This window comes from Prorops nasuta, unplaced genomic scaffold, assembly GCF_024137725.1.
Source record: "Prorops nasuta isolate Cenicafe-Biocafe unplaced genomic scaffold, Cenicafe_Pnas_1.2 PNAS00007, whole genome shotgun sequence".
Lineage (NCBI taxonomy): Eukaryota > Metazoa > Arthropoda > Insecta > Hymenoptera > Bethylidae > Prorops > Prorops nasuta.
Window position 1 is genome coordinate 8,738,916 of NW_027116804.1, and position 27,606 is coordinate 8,766,521.

The following is a 27,606-nucleotide window of genomic DNA, read 5'->3' on the forward strand; positions in this document are numbered from 1 at the left end:
CGAGTCGTCGGAGAGGGTATCCGTGGAAAAAAAAAAACAAAAAAAAAACGACAAAAAAACGGTCGAGGAAGAAAATGAATGAGGGAAAATTTCGTCGTGGCGATGCTCTCCCGGATTCAGGTCCTACTAGTAACGTACAATTGGCACTCATCTGCCGACGCATACCATACTTCCGTGGAGTCTTTATGCGCACATCTCTGCCGCTAGACGGGCCGCGGTGCAACGAGTGCGCGATCGTGAATCTCGACGATCAATGCGGTCCTGGTACCCACTGGGTAGCCTACGTCAAGCGTAACGACATCGTCCTATACTTTGATTCCTTCGGAAATTTGAAACCGCCGAAAGAATGTGTGCGTTACTTTGGCCCTAACGTTACAATCTACTACAATCATGATCGATATCAATCGTACGATAAAAGCAATTGCGGTCAGTTGTGCGTGAAATTCCTGCGAGAACAGATACTTTGAAACAAAAATGTCTTTCACCGTGACATTATCGGATCGTAAATCAGTATTAAATTCAGATTTCTTTCCCCCCATCAATCTGCAAGACGATCGCTACGAGATCGGTCTCGTGGACATGCAAACGTTCAACTCGATAGCCAATGTGGACGAGACGAATAATAAGTTTTACTACGATAACGATAAGGTGCTGACGATACCCAGAGGCTGTTACGAGTTGAGTGCCATAAATGAATTTTTCCAGTCTGAAATTTCTGCGAGACATGAAATTAAAGACAACATTGACAGCGTCATTCTTCTACGAGCGAATAACAATACACTGAAGAGTGAAATATTCTGTAAATATTCGATTGACTTTGGAAAACCGAATAACATTGGCTCGCTACTGGGCTTCTCGTCGAATCGCGTGATCGAGCCGAACGTCCAGGCTGAATCCGACGATACCGTGGACATTGTGAAAACAAATATTCTACGCATCGAGTGCAACATTGCGGGTGGTGCGTACACCAACGGTAGACCACGACACATTATTCACGAGTTCTTTCCCAGCGTACCACCGGGCTATAAAATCTCGGAGGCACCGAAAACCGTCATTTATCTACCGGTCATCGTTAGAGTAATCGACCGTCTCACGTTACGTATCCTCGATCAGGACGATCGTCTCGTAGACTTTGGACGTGAAGAAATTACCATAAGATTACACATTAAGAAATGTTAATTTACAAAAGTAGTAGCGAGGATTATAAAGCGGTGAAACTGGATGAAACGTTCGCTAGTCGTTCGTCCTACGTGGAGTCGAATACACCGGCTCGGAGTGAAAATCGCGACAAGAGGAGCTTCCTGCTAACGAGAAGAAATATCGAATTTTTACAATCATTGGGATTCACCGTGAAGAGATTGGGCGAAGGTAGTACATAGTGGAACAATGGCAGATCCCTTGAACGTCACCGCACGGCTGACCTACGACAATCGCATCACGAAAATGGAGATGCATGCCTACAATCCGTATGCGAACGCCTCGTTGGCGAACAGCGACGAGATTCGCATTCCCATACAGCAGCAAGATTTGATACTCCTGCCGTGCGAGAGTTATCTCTACGTCGAGGGCCAGCTGGTGGAGGGTACGCGTGACGCGAGCGCCACCAACGACGATACAGTTACGCTCGACTGCAATTCCGCGGCTTTTCTCTTCGACGAGATTCGTTATGAATTGAACGGTATCGAGATCGACCGATGCAGAAACGTCGGTATTACCAGCACTCTGAAGAATCTCGTTTCCCTGAGCACCGAGGAGAGCGTCAGTCTACGTCATTCCGGATGGTTCGTCGCTACGGCCAGAGACCGGCTCAAAAAGGAGGCGGCTGTTAAGAATTTCAGCTTTTGCGTGCCCCTGAAAATGCTGCTGGGATTCTGCGAGGATTATCGGCGAGTCGTCGTTAACGCGCGTCACGAGCTCGTTCTCATTCGCGCGCGCGACGATACAAACGCCATTTACTCGGCGGTGAAAATCACCGATTCGTCGATCAAGCTGCTACGAGTGCAATGGAGAATACCCCATGTGACCCTGAACGAAATAACGAAACTCCAATTTCTCGGTATCGTCGAGCAGGACAAGAGTCTGTCACTCGCTTTTCGCGCCTGGGAACTTTACGAGTATCCCCTTCTGCCCAAGTCGCAGCGACACACGTGGTCCGTGAAAGCGTCCACGCAATTGGAGAAGCCGCGATACGTCATTCTGGCGTTCAGAACGAACAAGAAGAGTAATCAGCACGAGGATGTGCTGAGATTTAATCATTGCAAAGTCCTCGATGTCAAACTCTATCTGAATTCCGAATCCTATCCGTACGATCGTCTCGACACTGATTTCACGAAATCCCGCTACTCCGTCCTCTACGACATGTATGTAAAGTTTTTCACCTCCTATTACGCTGGTGAGAAACTCGGGAGACCCATGCTCGACTATACGGACTTTTTGACGTACGGGCCGCTCTTCGTCATCGACTGCTCGCATCAGAACGAGTCCATAAAAACCGGCACGGTCGACGTTAAACTCGAGATCGAGTGTATGGAAATCATTCCGGATAATACTACAGCCTACTGTTTAATCATACACGATAAAATTGTACAATATAATCCTCTTACGAATATTGTTAGAAATGTAAGTTAGAAATAAGAAAACCATTGTTTTATTAAATAAATAAGTATCAAATTTATTCATTATTTTTGAATACAAAATACCAATCAAACTTTAGATTTAAATTCCATGTTGTGATATTTTCCTCCTTTGTATAGCATTATTAAATTATTGGCTGTTGCAGCATTTTGTAACTGCTGCAACTGCTCCGTATCCTCCGCCAATTTTGCCATTCTGCCAGGCAAGAACATCCAATCTCCAACTGACAGCTTAACAATTATTTTTATTCCATATTTTGTCATAATTTTGTCCACTTCTAAAATATCATACTCTTTATTTTCCGTCAAGCTATTTAATTTAACGAAATTCTTTGGAATTACGCTTCCCAATTCATTAATTTTATTGAAATTCATTATTATCTAAATGAAAAAAAAAATAATTAGTCTCATTAGAGTTAAAAACTCAATTAAATAATACATGTACTAATTGAAATGAAATTCATTTTTATCTTTATGAAAAAAATATATCCTTACCTTTTTTTTTTTTTTTTTTTTTTTGTAACAAACAAGTTTCTTTTTAATTCGTTTAAACTCTTTTCTCTCAATACACCTGACACAAACGCTTTGCAGAATACGTTTTTACAGACTGAAGCTTTTTTACTGTAACTGCTTCGCAGAGTACGTTTTATAGACTGAAGCTTTTTCTTCTTCTTCTGCTGTTCACTTGACTTCTTTGCAAACGATATTATCGTATGTTAAGCGTATTTAATTTCAATGTTTGGAAGGGGTAATTTTTGTTTTTTCTTCTTGCGATGAATTTCCATTGTGATTGACCTATAGGTGTATAACACAATAGGAAAAAATATCTATGGATATCACTATACGGGGATTATTCAGAGGGTATAGTGTATCCTTCTTAATTAAGAAAGAAATAATGGAAGGGGTAATTTTTTTTTTTCTTCTTACTTGCGATAAATTTCCATTGTGATTGACCTGTAGGTTTATCACAGTATAACACAATAGGGAATATGGATATCTCTATATACGGGGAGGGTATAGTGTATCCTTTAAGAAAGAAAGAATGGACTTCTAATGTAATTTCATATTGAAAACAAACGATAAAGACTCTCTCTCTCTCTCTCTCTCTCTCTCTCGACGGGATTTCTTCAGAGGCTGCATTCAGTCCTCGAACGTTCATCAGTGCGGATAGTAAAGTAGAAAATTAAAGAAATGGAAAGTGAACGTTGTTTAGTGACAATAAATCTAGTAGAGGAGGAGGAGGATAAAAATCAAGCAGAATCGATGTCTGATTACATCAAAAGAATTAACGATTCTCATAATCGTTATTTTGAAGAATATGAAGCAATGCTTCATCATAATATGCACATGAACTGTAAGTACTTATTTTAATTTCTTTTAAAGAAAAAAACCCTACCCATCCATACAGATTGTTTATTTCAATAAATAGAATCATAAAAGAATTTTACGACACATATATTTGAAAACTGTTAACAATCCCACTATTTGACCAATTTTTTTTTTTTTATTATTATTCAAAACGAAGAATTACGAAAAAAAAATTTTTTTCTTTTATTTTTTACCAGCCATTGCTTTAGAGGAGAGGGAGGAAGAAGAGGAGATGGTGGAAGAAGAGGAGATGGTGGAAGAAGAGGAAGAAGAAGAAGAAGAAGAAGAAGAAGAAGAGTTTGTGATTTTTGTAAGTATATTTGCTTTGTTAAAATAGTTATTACAATATCAAAAAAAAAAAAAAAAAAAAAAAAATAACAAAATGTTTCTCAAATATGTCCCAGGTGAAAAATATGGCCACACAAACGGAGTCCATTGCTACAAGAACTGAGGCTACGCAAATGGAGCCTCAGATAGATCTCACACCACATTACTGGTGTACAAATTGTACAAAATATGGTCACCTACGCATCAATTGTTCACTACCAGAGTGGTGTAGCATTTGTCATAAATATATACATCATGCAATTGAATGTAAAAAAAATTTCTAAAAAAAAAGCATTGTAAATAAAACCTTTTTAATACTTCAATAAATTATAATTAAAAAAAAAAAGATTCCCTTTTTTCTAACTTACGAAAAAAAAAAAAATATGGGGGAGCGATCACTGGATCGCTCTCTACGAGTATTCTCTCTCTCTCTCTTAGACGTACACTGCTTAACGTAAGAGGGGGGAGGTCGCATCATCGCACTACTCTCTCTCTCTCTCTTGTATGGCTTAACGTAAGGGGGATGGGGGGCTCTCTCTCTTGTACGGATAAACGTAAGGGGGACCACGTGTGTACCCTACTATTCTGCTGGAATCTCTCTCTCTCTCTCTCTCTCTCTCTCTCTCTCTCTCTCTCAGGCGTCCACTGCTTAACATTAGAGGGGGGGAGGTCACGTGTGAACCCTACGAGTTTAACGTCGGGGGAGGACGATGCGCATGCGCACAACCGCGCACGAGGAGAGGGGGCAATTCCCCTACTTCCCTTGCCCCCGCGGGACCCCGACCCCCTCGCCACGCGGTCCCAGAACCATCCTAGCCTATCTACTAAGGCCTCGGTATCGAGTCTAGACACGAGTTCAAGGTGAATGGCGCGAGTAGCCAAACACACAAAAACTGCTACGTATCCCTTAACCGATTTTGCATTGCGACCATGATGAAGTTTAATGGAAAAAGGCCCGGCATAGTCCACTCCGGTGTTCTCGAAGGCGAAACTCCGGGAGACCCGAGCTGCCGGAAGAGAACCCATGAGTTGAACCCCTAATTTAGCGCGTTCACGAACACATGAGGTGCATTTATGAACCACCGATTTGACAAGGTTGCGAGCATTAATGATCCAAAACTTTTGGCGCAGTGTAGCCAATGTTAACTGAAGTCCCCCATGAAGAGTATCTAAATGTGTTTGGCGAATTAAAATGGACGCGAGATGGCACTCAGGCAGTACGATCGGATGTTTCGCGTGTTCCGAAAGATTCGCGTTCCGTAATCGACCTCCCACCCTCAAGATTCCACGGGAATCCAGTGTTGGATAGAGAGGAAGCAACTTTGACCGCGTGGGGACCCTTTCCCCTTGCTGTAAAGCGGCTAATTCCTTAGCGAACTGTGCTCGTTGCACCACTTTCACTAAAGTTTCGACAGAAAAACGAACCTCGGAGACCGAGAAGGCTAAATCCGAGTGCGTACTCTGTTTACGTGCATGATTGACAAATCGAATGACGTAAGCCATAACGCGAACGAGTTTATGCCAAGAGGAGTATTTATCCAAAAACCAACACTGATCGACACCCACGTGAACGTTCAGATTGGTTTTGCGACTCTCTTCAGAGGTTTCGTAAACCTGAATGTCATGAGTAGGCTGTTCACGAAGGAATGCTGGCCCTTGCCACCAGAGTGAGTCCTCAGTGAGCTGTTTGGCGCTGATTCCGCGTGAACAGAGGTCCGCGGGATTGAGTTTAGTATTTACATAGTGCCATTTGGCATTCGGAAGTTGCGTTTGGATAAGCGATACGCGATTAGCTACGAACGTCTTCCAATTAACCGGTTGTTTAGCTAGCCAAGCCAAGGTAACTTGTGAATCCGAGTAACACGTAATAGAATCGAGATCTCCGGTTAGACTGCGTTTCACATGAAGAATAAGTTTGGTTAATAGTGCGGCAGCGACCAATTCCAATCGCGGGATGGATGTAGTCTTGATCGGCGCGACCTTGGTTTTAGACATAACTAAATGTACTGAAATCTGCCCGTTGGATGCAGTAATTCTTTCGTACACTACGGCTCCATAAGCGAGTTCAGACGCATCGCAAAATCCTAAGAGTTCACGTTTGATCGTAGTCAGAGTTTGACCAGTCCACCGTGAGATGCGCAGGGTGCGTAGATCCTGAAGTTGATCATAACACGCAAGCCATTTCGAACGAATAGGATCTGGAATCTCATCATCCCACGCTAATTTTAGCAACCAGGTTGATTGCATTAGTTGCTTTAAAACGACCGTTACCGGTGAGATCCAACCCAACGGATCGTAGATTTGGGCGTTTTCAGACAGCAAAACGCGCTTGGTAAGAACGAGTATCGACGATGGAGACACGAAAAACCGGAAATGATCGTGTACATGATCCCAAGCTATCCCTAAAATCTTACCCGAATCCGAAGGGTCTTCAGAGAAAACGCGCGGTTCGGATGGCTCATTCACGGAAGACCGTGACTCACTAAATGCCCATTTGCTCAAGGAAAATCCTCCTTTTGCCAATAGGCGAATCAGTTGATCCTGGGTTGCTTCTAGCTGCTCTGTGTCGTGAGCACCGAAAAGGATATCATCTACGTACGTAGAATTGAGCAAAACATTTTGTGCCAAGGGAAAGTCCCTTCCATCACAAAATGCTAGTTCGCGTAAGACACGCGAGGATAAGAATGGCGCAGGCCCAGTGCCGTACGTCACCGTGTTGAGTTCAAAGGCCTGAATCCCACCAGATTCAGTCTTCCACAAAATGTTCTGATACTTGCGGTCCTCTGAGCGCACAAGTATCTGACGGAACATTTTAACGATGTCTGTCACACCCACGTGTCTAAAAGCGCGCCAATTCATTAATATACGTGTGATATCCTGTTGAAGCTTGGGGCCTATAAACAACGTATCGTTGAGCGAGACACCGGACGAGGTTTTAGAAGATGCGTTAAACACGACGCGAATCTTCTCCTTCTGATTTTCTATCTTAAAAACCGCGTGATGAGGTAAAAAGACTCGAAAACCGGAATCTAAGTTAATGGGAGACATGTGTCCCAAAGATTGATACTCGCGTAGAAATTGAGAATAGCTATCTTCCTGAGAGGGAGACCTCTCCAATTTACGGAGTATGCGTGATAATGTCTTTTCCGCGGCGCGGGAAGAAGACCCTAAACTAAGTTTCGATTCCTCAGACCGGAAAGGTAATGCTACGACAAAACGACCGGAAGGAGTACGAGAAAAAGTATTTACAAAGTGCTGTTCACAGAGAGAGTCCTCTGTGGACACGGATTTTACTTCTGGAACTTCTTCCAGTTCCCAGAAGTCACGAAGCGTTTTTTTGAGGCCGGAACAATGATGAACGGTTAACGCGCTATGTCGGACCGGACTAGGCAGAACCCCAGAAACGAGCCATCCGAAAATCGTCTTTTGTGCAACTAAAGATCGATCTGGAGAACGAATTACCGGACCTTCGATCAACGCAGGAAAATAATCGGCTCCTAATAGTATGTCTATTGGAGCTTTAGTAGCTGCGAAGTTATCTGCTAATTCTAGCTCGCGAAGTTGTGGAAACATGGACGGAGAATACGTCGGCGGAGTGTAACTCGTAATTTTCGGCAAAATTAACGCAGTTACATCCAGAGAAAGACCACGACGAGCGATAGAATGCAGTTTTAATTCGGTTTCTGCCCGAACTGTATGAGCAGAGTCTCCTGTGACTCCATAAATGGTAGCGGCGATACGTTTACGTTTAACGTGAATCTGTTGAGCTAAGTTTTCCGTGATGAATGACGTTTCAGATCCCGGATCAACTAAACCGCGTACCAGTACATGAGAACCATCGTTGGTCTCAATTCGAGCAGAGAAAGTAGCTAAAAGAACCGATCTAGTATCAGTTATGCTCAGATGTGAAACTGCATTTGAACAAGAAGGTTCAGGATCCACGGCGGTTCGCGACGAAGGAGTAGTCTCCTTATGTTTGCTCCCCCCGGTGCCTAACCTCTCGAAATGCAATAATGTGTGGTGCAATTTGTTGCACTTACGACAGCGCGACGAAGAATTACACGAGGTACAACTATGTCCTGGACGCAAACAATTTATGCAAAGATTCTGCGAAAGCGCGAATTTAGACCTAGCATTCGGGCTTAAGGCAAGGAAGTCCTTACATTGGTATATCAAGTGATTGCTTCCACAATGAACACAATTTGTTTTATCGACGCCGGCTGTATGTGATTTGAACGTTTTTTCTGATTCCCTTCTAGAAGTCTTTGGTTTTACGCCGATTGATTCTAGCGTATTGATATGGCAGGACAAAAATTCCAAAAATTGAGCGTAAGTAGGATAGTCCGTACTGCTCCCTAGTAATTTCTCCCATTCTAACCTTAATGAATTGTCCAATTTATTGGTTAAAATGTGTACTATCAGAGGGTCCCATCTATCGACCGAATAACCCATGGCCTTAAGTGCGTCTAATGCTACAGCGACTGAATCCCGAATGGTTTTAAGTGAGTTCAAATTATCCCCATGAGCTACTGAAACTTGAGTAATTCTATTTAAAAAAGTAGCTGTGATCAATCGTTTGTTGGTATAACGCGAAACTAAAATACCCCAAGCCACGGCATAGTTTTCACTAGTGACCGCCAATGATTGAATGATTGAAGCAGCCTCCCCTTTTAAACTAGCTTTTAAATAATGGAATTTTTGAACTCCCGGTAAAGCTGGATTGTCGTGTACAATAGAGCGGAACGTTTCAAAAAAAGTTGACCACTCTGAATAGTCCCCTGAGAATTTTGGCAAGTCAATTATTGGAAGACGAATGTTGGAAACATCGGCTGCTGATGCTTTAGGCCCGGCTGCTTCCGAACAACGTAAGTTCTCTAATTGTTCCAAAATGTAACTTTCTGCCACATCAAACGCATCCAATGCTAAGTCGTAAGTGCCACGTATAACATATTCAGATTTACTGAAATCAGCAGACTTAAATGCTGCGCAAATCTTGGCATGAGTTATATGTAACTCCGTTAACCGTTTCCCGATGGTGGCTAGACGTTCTTCAAGGAAAGGAACCGTAAAATTCTTCACGCCGCGTTTTTTAATGTTTGTTAAAAAGCGGCTGAACTCGCCTTGGAGCGTAGATACGAGAGCCATAAGCTCGAAAACGTCCTCTGTCTTCGACATCTCGAATTCCTACTCAAAACAAAACCAAAATTCCCCAACAGCTCCAAGCAAAGCCGACAACACCAAATGCACTCAAACGTTTTGCCGGATATCCGGCTCGAAGGACCAAAAATTTGTACGAAATGGTGCGCCGAAACTTAACCTAGAAATCTGTTGAGGAACAATGGGAAGGTTTGCCTTAAATAAAAAGAGCGAAAAATTGTCGGTTGACAAGAGGTGGTTTATTAAAATAAATAAATAAATATATACAAAGTTTTACAATAAAATTGCACGTAATGTGTTTCACGCAATTTACAAAGATAGATTTTCGCACTTTTAAAGGTGCCGCGCAATTATAAGTTTTTCTAGGGAATTTCCTGCCGTCAGAAGTCCTAGGGAATTTGCCTCGGAGAGGTTTCCTCCCACTACCCGACTCCTCGAGAGCCTTGGAAGAGAACTAAGGAACACTGTTCCAGGCGAGCCCCTGGAAGGCAGTGTTGAGGGGGTAGGAGAGGGGAGTGGAAGGCCGCAGGAGGGAAGTCCTCTCCTAGGATGGCGGTGGGTGGTTTGGTGATACTTACCGAAGCAAAGAATGCCTAAAAAGGCGTAGATGGCCTGGTGGAGGCGCTGGTTGGCCGTGGAGGCGCTGGTTGGCCGTGGAGGCGCTGGTTGCCGTTGAGGCGAAGGTGGCCGTAGAGGCGAAGGTGGCCGTAGAGGCGCTGTAGCCGGAAGGCTTCAAAAGTAAGAGGCGGAGCTTGTCGTTGCTGCTGTCGCTGCTGAGCTGCTGTCGAGCGTGATTAGGCTGCGATGGGTCCTTATCAAGGACCCATCTATATAGTTGTGCGATGCAATTTTCGCTAGCGAGAGCGATCGTGGTGCTGGCCACCTGGTGGCCGAGCGAAACCAGTGTCGCTACCGCGGCGTGCCAGTGCCTACGAGGCACGCTGGCTCGCCGCGGAGCGAGAGAGACGGGTATAGAAGCCCAGACATGTAATCAGTAAAATGCTGTTTTGAGCCGTAAAAACAGATTTTATCGAAAAAGGCTGTTTAGACATTATAGAAAGTAAACATTCGGGGCTATGCGTAGCTATGCTTATTTCTAGGAAATTGTGAAAATTAAGGGAGAAACGGTCGGGAGGAACTATTCGAGGGTTCGCCCAAGCGCGATATCGGTGTTCAGTTCAGCTCCTGAACGCAAGATAGATAGAAGAAAGAGTGAGCACGGACGCTGGCGGTCCTTGAGCTTTTCTGCTTCTTCTGATTTCGAACAGCAGTAGATTCGGAGAATTCAGAGGATTTGGAAGGCTCAATGGCCTTAGGAAACTCAGCGGACGGTGGTGATTTGCTAGTCACCCCGTAATATTCAAGAAACTCCATAGTAGGAACTTCAGCCAACACATCGTCTTTAGTGGATTTAGAAAAATCAGAGGACGGCGGTGCTTTGCTAGTCACCCCGTAGTATTCGAGAAGCTCCACAGTAGGAACTTCGGCCAACACATCGTCTTTAGTGGATTTAGAAAAATCAGAGGACGGCGGTGCTTTGCTAGTCACCCCGTAGTATTCGAGAAGCTCCACAGTAGGAACTTCGGCCAACACATCGTCTTTAGTGGATTTAGAAAAATCAGAGGACGGCGGTGCTTTGCTAGTCACCCCGTAGTATTCGAGAAGCTCCACAGTAGGAACTTCGGCCATCACCTCGTCTTCGTTAATATTGAGGGCAGCGACATGGGCATACCCATTAGTGTTAGTAACTAAAGCTTCTCCCACGTATAATCCTTGAAGAAGATTAATCTTGGGGACCCATCCCTTCTTTATTTCCGGGTTGCCTATTCGAAATTTAAAGGGGCTGCATGTCCTAGCAGGCAGCGAGATTAATTCCGGAGTCTTAAACGGTATAGTAATGCCGTTCATCTTCAAGCAATTTCTATCGTAGTTGATTTGCGCCTCATTGTGTGCAAAGAATTCGTCCCCGAGGATTCCGTCATGTTTAATAGGGAAAGAGTCTGGAACTACGTGAAACTTGGCAGATGTCCCGAATAGGTTTAATTTAACCGAGCCTAGAGTGACTAATTTTCCCTCCGTGATTCCTGTCAATGATAAGATTTCGGAATTATCGAGTGCATGATCCGGTACCTTATGGAGTTTTATAACGTTCACCTGGGCCCCCGTGTCTAATAGAAACTCCGTCGTGTTTGTTAGTGAGTTTGTTATACATTCGACACTACGGTGCTTATTGCGGTTTAATCTAATAGTGGCAATTTTTAATTCTGATTCGGCGGGAGTTCTGGCAGATCTTGGTCTAAAAAATGACCAGGTTGAGTCTCGTTATTATAATTGTTCGCGTAGTTGTGAACGTTTTCATTCGGGTATCGTTCTGATGGTTGTGGGGGGTGTTGGTACTCGTTTATTGGGCTTTGGTTTGTTTCGAGGATTGATTGGTCCGATTGCATGAACCGCACAGGGTATTGCCGGTTGTTTCTCGTGGGAAGGTGTGGGGGGTTATATCGCGGGTTATTAGAATCATTCCATGCTTGGTTATTTTGGTTTGCGAGGTTCGGCCTATTATTATGATTAGTCGGATTACTCGACGGATTAGGCGTAAAGGGGACGGTATGGGGGTTGAGACTTTGCGTGGCTTTTCTATAGGCGAGCTTCCTACAGACCGATATATCATGACCCTGATTTTTACAGTAACGACATATTTCCCGAGCTTCAGGGGGTGAAGGGTTCTGGTTAGTCCTCCCGGTCTGAGGGGGTGTTGCAGTTTGCCGTTGATCGGCGTTTCCCGATCCTTTTCCTGACTGTAAATCACGGTCTATCTCTACTGCGTTGGAAATTGCTTCCTTTAAATCTCTGTAGCGGGACATTCGTACTCTCAAATGTAAATCGTCCCGTAGGCCGTCAACGAACGACTTTAAGATATCATCTTCGTGTTTCCGCGTAATGCCTACCGGTGGCGAGCCTTGCCATTCGTCTTCTACCCCTTCTATTAACGCGGTGGAGATTAATTTAAAGCGGCCTATATAGTCGAATAGGTTCTCACGAGGTTGTTGTTTCATGATGCTTAATTCTCCTAAGCACCGATTCACCGACTTGTTTATGCCGAACAGCCTTTTAAGGTGGTACTCATATTCTTCGTACGAGTCGAATCGAGTTCCTAACGTAACCTTTCCCGCCGCTCCCTGTAGATCGTTCGCCAACAATTCCACGAAAACTCCGTGCATTTCGGGGGCGACCTGTGCCTTGATACGTCGGCAACTCATCAAGTGTTTTCGAAGCGCGCTGCTTTTCCCATCGAAGGGAGTTACGAGCTTGATAGCTTTGTACGGGCTCAAATATGGATCCTGGGAGTTTACACTAAAAGGCGTTCTTTCTCTATCTATTCTATCGCCCCTATCCCCGTTATACTCGGCGGCACGCTCACGGTCGTTCTGTACGATGAGAGTTCTGAGTCTGCTTATAGTAGCTTCCTGATCTTCCTCCCGCCTATCCTTTTCCCCGATTTCCTTCTCTAATCTGTCAATTTTCGCCCGAAGTCCTTCCATTTCTTCGGGATTTCCTCGCTCTGCGGTTAACACTTCAAGCCTATTTTCTAGTTCCCGTATCCTTTTATCCCTGCTCTGTCTTTCGCTTCGCAACAGTTCGACCTCGTCCTGCGACAGCCCGCTCTTTCTCCTCTCCAATTCCGACTCTAATTCTCTAATCCTATGGTTACTATTTACTAACTCTGCTTGTAGCTGGTCAAAATGGACCTGAGTCAAGCCTTTACCATTCGACATGGTTTCGCTTATTATTTAATTAGTTATCGAATCGCGGAATCCCACTTCTGACACCAATTTTGTAACGTCCCGGTTCTCGTGGACGGATTTCTATACGTACGCGGCTCGTTCTTGAATAATCCGTTTCGGGCACTATACGTTGGACTAGTTTGCCCGGGACCGGTCGCGATTCGATTCGTTCGCTGTGTGGAGTGATGCTGAGATTATTTTACCTGTTCGTCCGGATGCGCCTCTTCTAGATGAATGGAAAGTGGAAAATGCGGAGAAAATAAAGCACACTGATTTTACTTTGAGAATATCGAAATACTATAATTATTGGAAATACGGATATTGATTACAATTAAATGAGAAATGATAACTATGCTAAGATATACAAGTAAGACAAAGGAAAAGTAACAAATCGATTAGAACAAAGGTATGACCTTGTTAAAAGAAGTATCTTGAATGAATTAATTGAAAATTAGTCGCTACGTTCTTAACCTAGGGCTGGACTCCCTGACCATCGGAGTGGGGGTGCGCGTTGAGTTAACGCGCATGAGGTTGCCCCCTCTCCACTATCTCGTGAGGAGCGTTATAGCTATAATATGTGCTCCCAAGGGAAAAGGATGTTACAGTATAATCGAATCGCGACGAGATAGACGATATATCCAATGGAGACTTTTGTAGATCACATCATGGCGAATACAAAAGTTCCTATTGATTCTATGGTTATCTCGTCGCGATTCGATTATACATAGCTGATGAAATATTCGATTTTCTGGATCCAGCTATGTATAATCGAATCCTGACGAGATAGACGATAGATCCAATGGAGACATTTGTAGATCACATCATGATGAATAAAAAAATTCCTATTTACTCTATGGTTATATCGTCGCGATTCGATTATACATAGCTGATGACATAATCGATTTTCAGGTATCCAGCTATGTATAATCGAATCTTGACGAGATAGACGATAGATCCAATGGAGGCTTTTGTAGATGACATCATGGAGAATAAAGAAGTTCCTATTGACGATATGGTTATATCGTCGCGATTCGATTATACATAGCAGATGACATAATCGATTTTCAAGTATTCAGCTATGTATAATCGAATCGCGACGAGATAAACGATAGATCCAATGGAGACTTTTGTAGATGACATCATGGTGAATAAAAAAGTTCCTATTGACTCTATGGTTATCTCGTCGCGATTCGATTATACAAAGTTGGTTACCTGAAAATCGATTATGTCATCAGCTCTGTATAATCGAATCGCGACGAGATAACCATAAAGTCAATAGGAACTTTTTTATTCACCATTAGGTGATGTACAAGTCCCCATTGGATCTATCCTCTATCTCGTCGCGATTCGATTATACATAGCTGATGACATAATCGATTTTCAGGTTTTCTGCTATGTATAATCGAATCCTGACGAGATAGACGATATAACCAATGGAGACTTTTGTAGATCACATCATGGTGAATACAAAAGTTGCTATTGACTCTATGGTTATCTCGTCGCGATTCGATTATACATAGCTGATGACATAATCGATTTTCATGTATTCAGCTATGTATAATCGAATCGCGACGAGATAAACGATAGATACTATGGAGACTTTTGTAGATCACATCATGGTGAATAAAAAAGCTCATATTCACTCTATGATTATATCGTCGCGATTCGATTATACATAGCAGATGACATAATCGATTTTCAGGTATCCATCTATGTATAATCGAATCGCGACGAGATAGACGATATATCCAATGGAGACTTTTGTAGATCACATCATGGTGAATACAAAAGTTCCTATTATTCTATGGTTATATCGTCGCGATTCGATTATACATAGCTGATGACATAATCGATTTTCAGGTATCCAGCTATGTTTAATCGAACCCTGACGAGATAGACGATAGATCCAATGGAGACTTTTGTAGATCACATCGTGGTGAATAAAAAAGTTCCTATTTACTCTATGGTTATATCGTCGCGATTCGATTATACAAAGTTGGATACCTGAAAATCGATTATGTCATCAGCTCTGTATAATCGAATCGCGACGAGATAACCATAGAGTCAATACGAACTTTTTTATTCACCATTAGGTGATCTACAAGTCTCCATTGGATCTATCCTATATCTTGTCACGATTCGATTATACATAGCTGATGACATAATCGATTTTCTGGATCCAGCTATGTATAATCGAATCTTGACGAGATAGACGATAGATCCAATGGAGACTTTTGTAGGTGACATCATGGTGAATAAAAAAGTTCCTATTGACTCTATGGTTATATCGTCGCGATTCGATTATACATCGCTGATGACATAATCGATTTTCTGGATCCAGCTATGTATAATCGAATCTTGACGAGATAGACGATAGATCCAATGGAGGCTTTTGTAGATGACATCATGGAGAATAAAGAAGTTCCTATTGACGATATGGTTATATCGTCGCGATTCGATTATACATAGCAGATGACATAATCGATTTTCAAGTATTCAGCTATGTATAATCGAATCGCGACGAGATAAACGATAGATCCAATGGAGACTTTTGTAGATGACATCATGGTGAATAAAAAAGTTCCTATTGACTCTATGGTTATCTCGTCGCGATTCGATTATACAAAGTTGGATACCTGAAAATCGATTATGTCATCAGCTCTGTATAATCGAATCGCGACGAGATAACCATAAAGTCAATAGGAACTTTTTTATTCACCATTAGGTGATGTACAAGTCCCCATTGGATCTATCCTCTATCTCGTCGCGATTCGATTATACATAGCTGATGACATAATCGATTTTCAGGTTTTCTGCTATGTATAATCGAATCCTGACGAGATAGACGATATAACCAATGGAGACTTTTGTAGATCACATCATGGTGAATACAAAAGTTGCTATTGACTCTATGGTTATCTCGTCGCGATTCGATTATACATAGCTGATGACATAATCGATTTTCATGTATTCAGCTATGTATAATCGAATCGCGACGAGATAAACGATAGATACTATGGAGACTTTTGTAGATCACATCATGGTGAATAAAAAAGCTCATATTCACTCTATGATTATATCGTCGCGATTCGATTATACATAGCAGATGACATAATCGATTTTCAGGTATCCATCTATGTATAATCGAATCGCGACGAGATAGACGATATATCCAATGGAGACTTTTGTAGATCACATCATGGTGAATACAAAAGTTCCTATTATTCTATGGTTATATCGTCGCGATTCGATTATACATAGCTGATGACATAATCGATTTTCAGGTATCCAGCTATGTTTAATCGAACCCTGACGAGATAGACGATAGATCCAATGGAGACTTTTGTAGATCACATCGTGGTGAATAAAAAAGTTCCTATTTACTCTATGGTTATATCGTCGCGATTCGATTATACAAAGTTGGATACCTGAAAATCGATTATGTCATCAGCTCTGTATAATCGAATCGCGACGAGATAACCATAGAGTCTATACGAACTTTTTTATTCACCATTAGGTGATCTACAAGTCTCCATTGGATCTATCCTATATCTTGTCACGATTCGATTATACATAGCTGATGACATAATCGATTTTCTGGATCCAGCTATGTATAATCGAATCTTGACGAGATAGACGATAGATCCAATGGAGACTTTTGTAGGTGACATCATGGTGAATAAAAAAGTTCCTATTGACTCTATGGTTATATCGTCGCGATTCGATTATACATCGCTGATGACATAATCGATTTTCTGGATCCAGCTATGTATAATCGAATCTTGACGAGATAGACGATAGATCCAATGGAGACTTTTGTAGATCACATCATGGTGAATAAAAAAGTTCATATTGACTCTATGGTTATCTCGTCGCGATTCGATTATACAAAGTTGGATACCTGAAAATCGATTATGTCATCAGCTCTGTATAATCGAATCGCGACGAGATAACCATAAAGTCAATACGAACTTTTTTATTCACCATTAGGTGATCTACAAGTCTCCATTGGATCTATCCTCTATCTCGTCGCGATTCGATTATACATAGCTGATGACATAATCGATTTTCAGGTTTTCAGCTATGTATAATCGAATCCTGACGAGATAGACGATATATCCAATGGAGACTTTTGTAGATCACATCATGGTGAATACAAAAGTTGCTATTGACTCTATGGTTATCTCGTCGCGATTCGATTATACATAGCTGATGACATAATCGATTTTCATGTATTCAGCTATGTATAATCGAATCGCGACGAGATAAACGATAGATACTATGGAGACTTTTGTAGATCACATCATGGTGAATAAAAAAGCTCATATTCACTCTATGATTATATCGTCGCGATTCGATTATACATAGCAGATGACATAATCGATTTTCAGGTATCCATCTATGTATAATCGAATCGCGACGAGATAGACGATATATCCAATGGAGACTTTTGTAGATCACATCATGGAGAATACAAAAGTTCCTATTGACTCTATGATTATCTAGTCGCGATTCGATTATACAAAGCTGCATACCTGAAAGTCGATTATGTCATCAGCACTGTATAATCGAAATGCGACGAGATAACCATAGAGCCAATAGGAACTTTTTTATTCACCTTTAGGTAATCTACAAAAGTCTCCATTGGATATATCCTCTATCTCGTCGCGATTCGATTATACATAGCTGATCACATAATCGATTTTCAGGTATCCATCTATGTATAATCGAATCGCGACGAGATAGACGATATATCCAATGGAGACTTTTGTAGATCACATCATGGCGAATACAAAAGTTCCTATTGATTCTATGGTTATCTCGTCGCGATTCGATTATACATAGCTGATGAAATATTCGATTTTCTGGATCCAGCTATGTATAATCGAATCTTGACGAGATAGACGATAGATCCAATGGAGACTTTTGTAGATCACATCATGGTGAATAAAAAAGTTCATATTGACTCTATGGTTATCTCGTCGCGATTCGTTTATACAAAGTTGGATACCTGAAAATCGATTATGTCATCAGCTCTGTATAATCGAATCGCGACGAGATAACCATAAAGTCAATACGAACTTTTTTATTCACCATTAGGTGATGTACAAGTCCCCATTGGATCTATCCTCTATCTCGTCGCGATTCGATTATACATAGCTGATGACATAATCGATTTTCAGGTTTTCAGCTATGTATAATCGAATCCTGACGAGATAGACGATATATCCAATGGAGACTTTTGTAGATCACATCATGGTGAATACAAAAGTTGCTATTGACTCTATGGTTATCTCGTCGCGATTCGATTATACATAGCTGATGACATAATCGATTTTCATGTATTCAGCTATGTATAATCGAATCGCGACGAGATAAACGATAGATACTATGGAGACTTTGGTAGATCACATCATGGCGAATACAAAAGTTCCTATTGATTCTATGGTTATCTCGTCGCGATTCGATTATACATAGCTGATGAAATATTCGATTTTCTGGATCCAGCTATGTATAATCGAATCCTGACGAGATAGACGATAGATCCAATGGAGACATTTGTAGATCACATCATGATGAATAAAAAAGTTCCTATTTACTCTATGGTTATATCGTCGCGATTCGATTATACATAGCTGATGACATAATCGATTTTCAGGTATCCAGCTATGTATAATCGAATCTTGACGAGATAGACGATAGATCCAATGGAGGCTTTTGTAGATGACATCATGGAGAATAAAGAAGTTCCTATTGACGATATGGTTATATCGTCGCGATTCGATTATACATAGCAGATGACATAATCGATTTTCAAGTATTCAGCTATGTATAATCGAATCGCGACGAGATAAACGATAGATCCAATGGAGACTTTTGTAGATGACATCATGGTGAATAAAAAAGTTCCTATTGACTCTATGGTTATCTCGTCGCGATTCGATTATACAAAGTTGGATACCTGAAAATCGATTATGTCATCAGCTCTGTATAATCGAATCGCGACGAGATAACCATAAAGTCAATAGGAACTTTTTTATTCACCATTAGGTGATGTACAAGTCCCCATTGGATCTATCCTCTATCTCGTCGCGATTCGATTATACATAGCTGATGACATAATCGATTTTCAGGTTTTCAGCTATGTATAATCGAATCCTGACGAGATAGACGATATATCCAATGGAGACTTTTGTAGATCACATCATGGTGAATACAAAAGTTGCTATTGACTCTATGGTTATCTCGTCGCGATTCGATTATACATAGCTGATGAAATATTCGATTTTCTGGATCCAGCTATGTATAATCGAATCTTGACGAGATAGACGATAGATCCAATGGAGACTTTTGTAGATCACATCATGGTGAATAAAAAAGTTCATATTGACTCTATGGTTATCTCGTCGCGATTCGTTTATACAAAGTTGGATACCTGAAAATCGATTATGTCATCAGCTCTGTATAATCGAATCGCGACGAGATAACCATAAAGTCAATACGAACTTTTTTATTCACCATTAGGTGATGTACAAGTCCCCATTGGATCTATCCTCTATCTCGTCGCGATTCGATTATACATAGCTGATGACATAATCGATTTTCAGGTTTTCAGCTATGTATAATCGAATCCTGACGAGATAGACGATATATCCAATGGAGACTTTTGTAGATCACATCATGGTGAATACAAAAGTTGCTATTGACTCTATGGTTATCTCGTCGCGATTCGATTATACATAGCTGATGACATAATCGATTTTCATGTATTCAGCTATGTATAATCGAATCGCGACGAGATAAACGATAGATACTATGGAGACTTTTGTAGATCACATCATGGTGAATAAAAAAGCTCATATTCACTCTATGATTATATCGTCGCGATTCGATTATACATAGCAGATGACATAATCGATTTTCAGGTATCCATCTATGTATAATCGAATCGCGACGAGATAGACGATATATCCAATGGAGACTTTTGTAGATCACATCATGGTGAATACAAAAGTTCCTATTGACTCTATGATTATCTCGTCGCGATTCGATTATACAAAGCTGGATACCTGAAAGTCGATTATGTCATCAGCACTGTATAATCGAAATGCGACGAGATAACCATAGAGCCAATAGGAACTTTTTTATTCACCTTTAGGTGATCTACAAAAGTCTCCATTGGATCTATCCTCTATCTCGTCGCGATTCGATTATACATAGCTGATCACATAATCGATTTTCAGGTATCCATCTATGTATAATCGAATCGCGACGAGATAGACGATATATCCAATGGAGACTTTTGTAGATCACATCATGGCGAATACAAAAGTTCCTATTGATTCTATGGTTATCTCGTCGCGATTCGATTATACATAGCTGATGAAATATTCGATTTTCTGGATCCAGCTATGTATAATCGAATCCTGACGAGATAGACGATAGATCCAATGGAGACATTTGTAGATCACATCATGATGAATAAAAAAGTTCCTATTTACTCTATGGTTATATCGTCGCGATTCGATTATACATAGCTGATGACATAATCGATTTTCAGGTATCCAGCTATGTATAATCGAATCTTGACGAGATAAACGATAGATCCAATGGAGACTTTTGTAGATGACATCATGGTGAATAAAGAAGTTCCTATTGACGATATGGTTATATCGTCGCGATTCGATTATACATAGCAGATGACATAATCGATTTTCAAGTATTCAGCTATGTATAATCGAATCGCGACGAGATAGACGATATATCCAATGGAGACTTTTGTAGATCACATCATGGCGAATACAAAAGTTCCTATTGATTCTATGGTTATCTCGTCGCGATTCGATTATACATAGCTGATGAAATATTCGATTTTCTGTATCCAGCTATGTATAATCGAATCCTGACGAGATATTCGATAGATCCAATGGAGACATTTGTAGATCACATCATGATGAATAAAAAAGTTCCTATTTACTCTATGGTTATATCGTCGCGATTCGATTATACATAGCTGATGACATAATCGATTTTCAGGTATCCAGCTATGTATAATCGAATCTTGACGAGATAAACGATAGATCCAATGGAGACTTTTGTAGATGACATCATGGTGAATAAAGAAGTTCCTATTGACGATATGGTTATATCGTCGCGATTCGATTATACATAGCTGATCACATAATCGATTTTCAGGTATCCATCTATGTATAATCGAATCGCGACGAGATAGACGATATATCCAATGGAGACTTTTGTAGATCACATCATGGCGAATACAAAAGTTCCTATTGATTCTATGGTTATCTCGTCGCGATTCGATTATACATAGCTGATGAAATATTCGATTTTCTGGATCCAGCTATGTATAATCGAATCCTGACGAGATAGACGATAGATCCAATGGAGACATTTGTAGATCACATCATGATGAATAAAAAAGTTCCTATTTACTCTATGGTTATATCGTCGCGATTCGATTATACATAGCTGATGACACAATCGATTTTCAGGTATCCAGCTATGTATAATCGAATCTTGACGAGATAGACGATAGATCCAATGGAGGCTTTTGTAGATGACATCATGGAGAATAAAGAAGTTCCTATTGACGATATGGTTATATCGTCGCGATTCGATTATACATAGCAGATGACATAATCGATTTTCAAGTATTCAGCTATGTATAATCGAATCGCGACGAGATAAACGATAGATCCAATGGAGACTTTTGTAGATGACATCATGGTGAATAAAAAAGTTCCTATTGACTCTATGGTTATCTCGTCGCGATTCGATTATACAAAGTTGGATACCTGAAAATCGATTATGTCATCAGCTCTGTATAATCGAATCGCGACGAGATAACCATAAAGTCAATAGGAACTTTTTTATTCACCATTAGGTGATGTACAAGTCCCCATTGGATCTATCCTCTATCTCGTCGCGATTTGATTATACATAGCTGATGACATAATCGATTTTCAGGTTTTCAGCTATGTATAATCGAATCCTGACGAGATAGACGATATATCCAATGGAGACTTTTGTAGATCACATCATGGTGAATACAAAAGTTGCTATTGACTCTATGGTTATCTCGTCGCGATTCGATTATACATAGCTGATGAAATATTCGATTTTCTGGATCCAGCTATGTATAATCGAATCTTGACGAGATAGACGATAGATCCAATGGAGACTTTTGTAGATCACATCATGGTGAATAAAAAAGTTCATATTGACTCTATGGTTATCTCGTCGCGATTCGTTTATACAAAGTTGGATACCTGAAAATCGATTATGTCATCAGCTCTGTATAATCGAATCGCGACGAGATAACCATAAAGTCAATACGAACTTTTTTATTCACCATTAGGTGATGTACAAGTCCCCATTGGATCTATCCTCTATCTCGTCGCGATTCGATTATACATAGCTGATGACATAATCGATTTTCAGGTTTTCAGCTATGTATAATCGAATCCTGACGAGATAGACGATATATCCAATGGAGACTTTTGTAGATCACATCATGGTGAATACAAAAGTTGCTATTGACTCTATGGTTATCTCGTCGCGATTCGATTATACATAGCTGATGACATAATCGATTTTCATGTATTCAGCTATGTATAATCGAATCGCGACGAGATAAACGATAGATACTATGGAGACTTTTGTAGATCACATCATGGTGAATAAAAAAGCTCATATTCACTCTATGATTATATCGTCGCGATTCGATTATACATAGCAGATGACATAATCGATTTTCAGGTATCCATCTATGTATAATCGAATCGCGACGAGATAGACGATATATCCAGTGGAGACTTTTGTAGATCACATCATGGTGAATAAAAAAGTTCCTATTATTCTATGGTTATATCGTCGCGATTCGATTATACATAGCTGATGAAATATTCGATTTTCTGGATCCAGCTATGTATAATCGAATCCTGACGAGATAGACGATAGATCCAATGGAGACATTTGTAGATCACATCATGATGAATAAAAAAGTTCCTATTTACTCTATGGTTATATCGTCGCGATTCGATTATACATAGCTGATGACATAATCGATTTTCAGGTATCCAGCTATGTATAATCGAATCTTGACGAGATAGACGATAGATCCAATGGAGGCTTTTGTAGATGACATCATGGAGAATAAAGAAGTTCCTATTGACGATATGGTTATATCGTCGCGATTCGATTATACATAGCTGATGACATAATCGATTTTCAGGTATCCAGCTATGTATAATCGAATCTTGACGAGATAAACGATAGATCCAATGGAGACTTTTGTAGATGACATCATGGTGAATAAAGAAGTTCCTATTGACTCTATGATTATCTCGTCGCGATTCGATTATACAAAGCTGGATACCTGAAAGTCGATTATGTCATCAGCACTGTATAATCGAAATGCGACGAGATAACCATAGAGCCAATAGGAACTTTTTTATTCACCATTAGGTGATCTACAAGTCTCCATTGGATCTATCCTCTATCTCGTCGCGATTCGATTATACATAGCTGATGACATAATCGATTTTCAGGTATTCAGCTATGTATAATCGAATCCTGACGAGATAGACGATATATCCAATGGAGACTTTTGTAGATCACATCATGGTGAATACAAAAGTTGCTATTGACTCTATGGTTATCTCGTCGCGATTCTATTATACATAGCTGATGACATAATCGATTTTCATGTATTCAGCTATGTATAATCGAATCGCGACGAGATAAACGATAGACACTATGGAGACTTTTGTAGATCACGTCATGGTGAATAAAAAAGCTCATATTCACTCTATGATTATATCGTCGCGATTCGATTATACATAGCAGATGACATAATCGATTTTCAGGTATCCATCTATGTATAATCGAATCGCGACGAGATAGACGATATATCCAATGGAGACTTTTGTAGATCACATCATGGAGAATACAAAAGTTCCTATTGATTCTATGGTTATCTCGTCGCGATTCGATTATACATAGCTGATGAAATATTCGATTTTCTGGATCCAGCTATGTATAATCGAATCTTGACGAGATAGACGATAGATCCAATGGAGACTTTTGTAGATCACATCATGGTGAATAAAAAAGTTCATATTGACTCTATGGTTATCTCGTCGCGATTCGTTTATACAAAGTTGGATACCTGAAAATCGATTATGTCATCAGCTCTGTATAATCGAATCGCGACGAGATAACCATAAAGTCAATACGAACTTTTTTATTCACCATTAGGTGATGTACAAGTCCCCATTGGATCTATCCTCTATCTCGTCGCGATTCGATTATACATAGCTGATGACATAATCGATTTTCAGGTTTTCAGCTATGTATAATCGAATCCTGACGAGATAGACGATATATCCAATGGAGACTTTTGTAGATCACATCATGGTGAATACAAAAGTTGCTATTGACTCTATGGTTATATCGTCGCGATTCGATTATACATAGCTGATGACATAATCGATTTTCAGGTATCCAGCTATGTATAATCGAATCTTGACGAGATAGACGATAGATCCAATGGAGGCTTTTGTAGATGACATCATGGAGAATAAAGAAGTTCCTATTGACGATATGGTTATATCGTCGCGATTCGATTATACATAGCAGATGACATAATCGATTTTCAAGTATTCAGCTATGTATAATCGAATCGCGACGAGATAAACGATAGATCCAATGGAGACTTTTGTAGATGACATCATGGTGAATAAGAAAGTTCCTATTGACTCTATGGTTATCTCGTCGCGATTCGATTATACAAAGTTGGATACCAGAAAATCGATTATGTCATCAGCTCTGTATAATCGAATCGCGACGAGATAACCATAAAGTCAATAGGAACTTTTTTATTCACCATTAGGTGATGTACAAGTCCCCATTGGATCTATCCTCTATCTCGTCGCGATTCGATTATACATAGCTGATGACATAATCGATTTTCAGGTTTTCAGCTATGTATAATCGAATCCTGACGAGATAGACGATATATCCAATGGAGACTTTTGTAGATCACATCATGGTGAATACAAAAGTTGCTATTGACTCTATGGTTATCTCGTCGCGATTCGATTATACATAGCTGATGACATAATCGATTTTCATGTATTCAGCTATGTATAATCGAATCGCGACGAGATAAACGATAGATACAATGGAGACTTTTGTAGATCACATCATGGTGAATAAAAAAGCTCATATTCACTCTATGATTATATCGTCGCGATTCGATTATACATAGCAGATGACATAATCGATTTTCAGGTATCCATCTATGTATAATCGAATCGCGACGAGATAGACGATATATCCAATGGAGACTTTTGTAGATCACATCATGGTGAATACAAAAGTTCCTATTGACTCTATGATTATCTCGTCGCGATTCGATTATACATAGCTGATGACATAATCGATTTTCAGGTATCCAGCTATGTTTAATCGAATCCTGACGAGATAGACGATAGATCCAATGGAGACTTTTGTAGATCACATCGTGGTGAATAAAAAAGTTCCTATTTACTCTATGGTTATATCGTCGCGATTCGATTATACAAAGTTGGATACCTGAAAATCGATTATGTCATCAGCTCTGTATAATCGAATCGCGACGAGATAACCATAGAGTCAATACGAACTTTTTTATTCACCATTAGGTGATCTACAAGTCTCCATTGGATCTATCCTATATCTTGTCACGATTCGATTATACATAGCTGATGACATAATCGATTTTCTGGATCCAGCTATGTATAATCGAATCTTGACGAGATAGACGATAGATCCAATGGAGACTTTTGTAGGTGACATCATGGTGAATAAAAAAGTTCCTATTGACTCTATGGTTATATCGTCGCGATTCGATTATACATCGCTGATGACATAATCGATTTTCTGGATCCAGCTATGTATAATCGAATCTTGACGAGATAGACGATAGATCCAATGGAGACTTTTGTAGATCACATCATGGTGAATAAAAAAGTTCATATTGACTCTATGGTTATCTCGTCGCGATTCGATTATACAAAGTTGGATACCTGAAAATCGATTATGTCATCAGCTCTGTATAATCGAATCGCGACGAGATAACCATAGAGTCAATACGAACTTTTTTATTCACCATTAGGTGATCTACAAGTCTCCATTGGATCTATCCTATATCTTGTCACGATTCGATTATACATAGCTGATGACATAATCGATTTTCTGGATCCAGCTATGTATAATCGAATCTTGACGAGATAGACGATAGATCCAATGGAGACTTTTGTAGGTGACATCATGGTGAATAAAAAAGTTCCTATTGACTCTATGGTTATATCGTCGCGATTCGATTATACATCGCTGATGACATAATCGATTTTCTGGATCCAGCTATGTATAATCGAATCTTGACGAGATAGACGATAGATCCAATGGAGACTTTTGTAGATCACATCATGGTGAATAAAAAAGTTCATATTGACTCTATGGTTATCTCGTCGCGATTCGATTATACAAAGTTGGATACCTGAAAATCGATTATGTCATCAGCTCTGTATAATCGAATCGCGACGAGATAACCATAAAGTCAATACGAACTTTTTTATTCACCATTAGGTGATCTACAAGTCTCCATTGGATCTATCCTCTATCTCGTCGCGATTCGATTATACATAGCTGATGACATAATCGATTTTCAGGTTTTCAGCTATGTATAATCGAATCCTGACGAGATAGACGATATATCCAATGGAGACTTTTGTAGATCACATCATGGTGAATAAAAAAGCTCATATTCACTCTATGATTATATCGTCGCGATTCGATTATACATAGCAGATGACATAATCGATTTTCAGGTATCCATCTATGTATAATCGAATCGCGACGAGATAGACGATATATCCAATGGAGACTTTTGTAGATCACATCATGGTGAATACAAAAGTTCCTATTGACTCTATGATTATCTCGTCGCGATTCGATTATACAAAGCTGGATACCTGAAAGTCGATTATGTCATCAGCACTGTATAATCGAAATGCGACGAGATAATCATAGAGCCAATAGGAACTTTTTTATTCACCTTTAGGTGATCTACAAAAGTCTCCATTGGATCTATCCTCTATCTCGTCGCGATTCGATTATACATAGCTGATCACATAATCGATTTTCAGGTATCCATCTATGTATAATCGAATCGCGACGAGATAGACGATATATCCAATGGAGACTTTTGTAGATCACATCATGGCGAATACAAAAGTTCCTATTGATTCTATGGTTATCTCGTCGCGATT

At 40.2% G+C, this 27,606-nt stretch overlaps 1 protein-coding gene across 1 annotated transcript; it reads right to left on the reverse strand.

Annotated features, from left to right (window-relative positions):
- Positions 1 to 2,702: 2,702 nt before the first annotated feature.
- LOC136775075 (uncharacterized) lies at positions 2,703 to 10,537 on the reverse strand. Its single transcript, XM_066729552.1, has 7 exons — positions 10,419 to 10,537; positions 10,064 to 10,312; positions 9,888 to 9,966; positions 9,582 to 9,653; positions 5,154 to 9,512; positions 3,158 to 3,325; positions 2,703 to 3,014 (listed from the first exon to the last, which is right to left on the reverse strand). Exons 1-7 carry the CDS (start codon positions 10,535 to 10,537, stop codon positions 2,703 to 2,705), a joined length of 5,358 nt encoding a protein of 1,785 aa, XP_066585649.1.
- Between the last annotated feature and the right edge of the window lie 17,069 nt (positions 10,538 to 27,606).

What these genes read in the sequence shown, in the direction of transcription:
- LOC136775075 (XM_066729552.1), bottom strand. Translation starts at nt 10,537, where the DNA reads ATGTCTAAACAGCCTTTTTCGATAAAATCTGTTTTTACGGCTCAAAAC. An exon ending in TTTAGGCATTCTTTGCTTCG is followed by an intron (nt 9,967 to 10,063) that starts GTAAGTATCACC and finishes ACTGCCTTCCAG; the next exon opens with GGGCTCGCCTGGAACAGTGT. An exon ending in AGCCGGATATCCGGCAAAAC is followed by an intron (nt 9,513 to 9,581) that starts GTTTGAGTGCAT and finishes TGTTTTGAGTAG; the next exon opens with GAATTCGAGATGTCGAAGAC.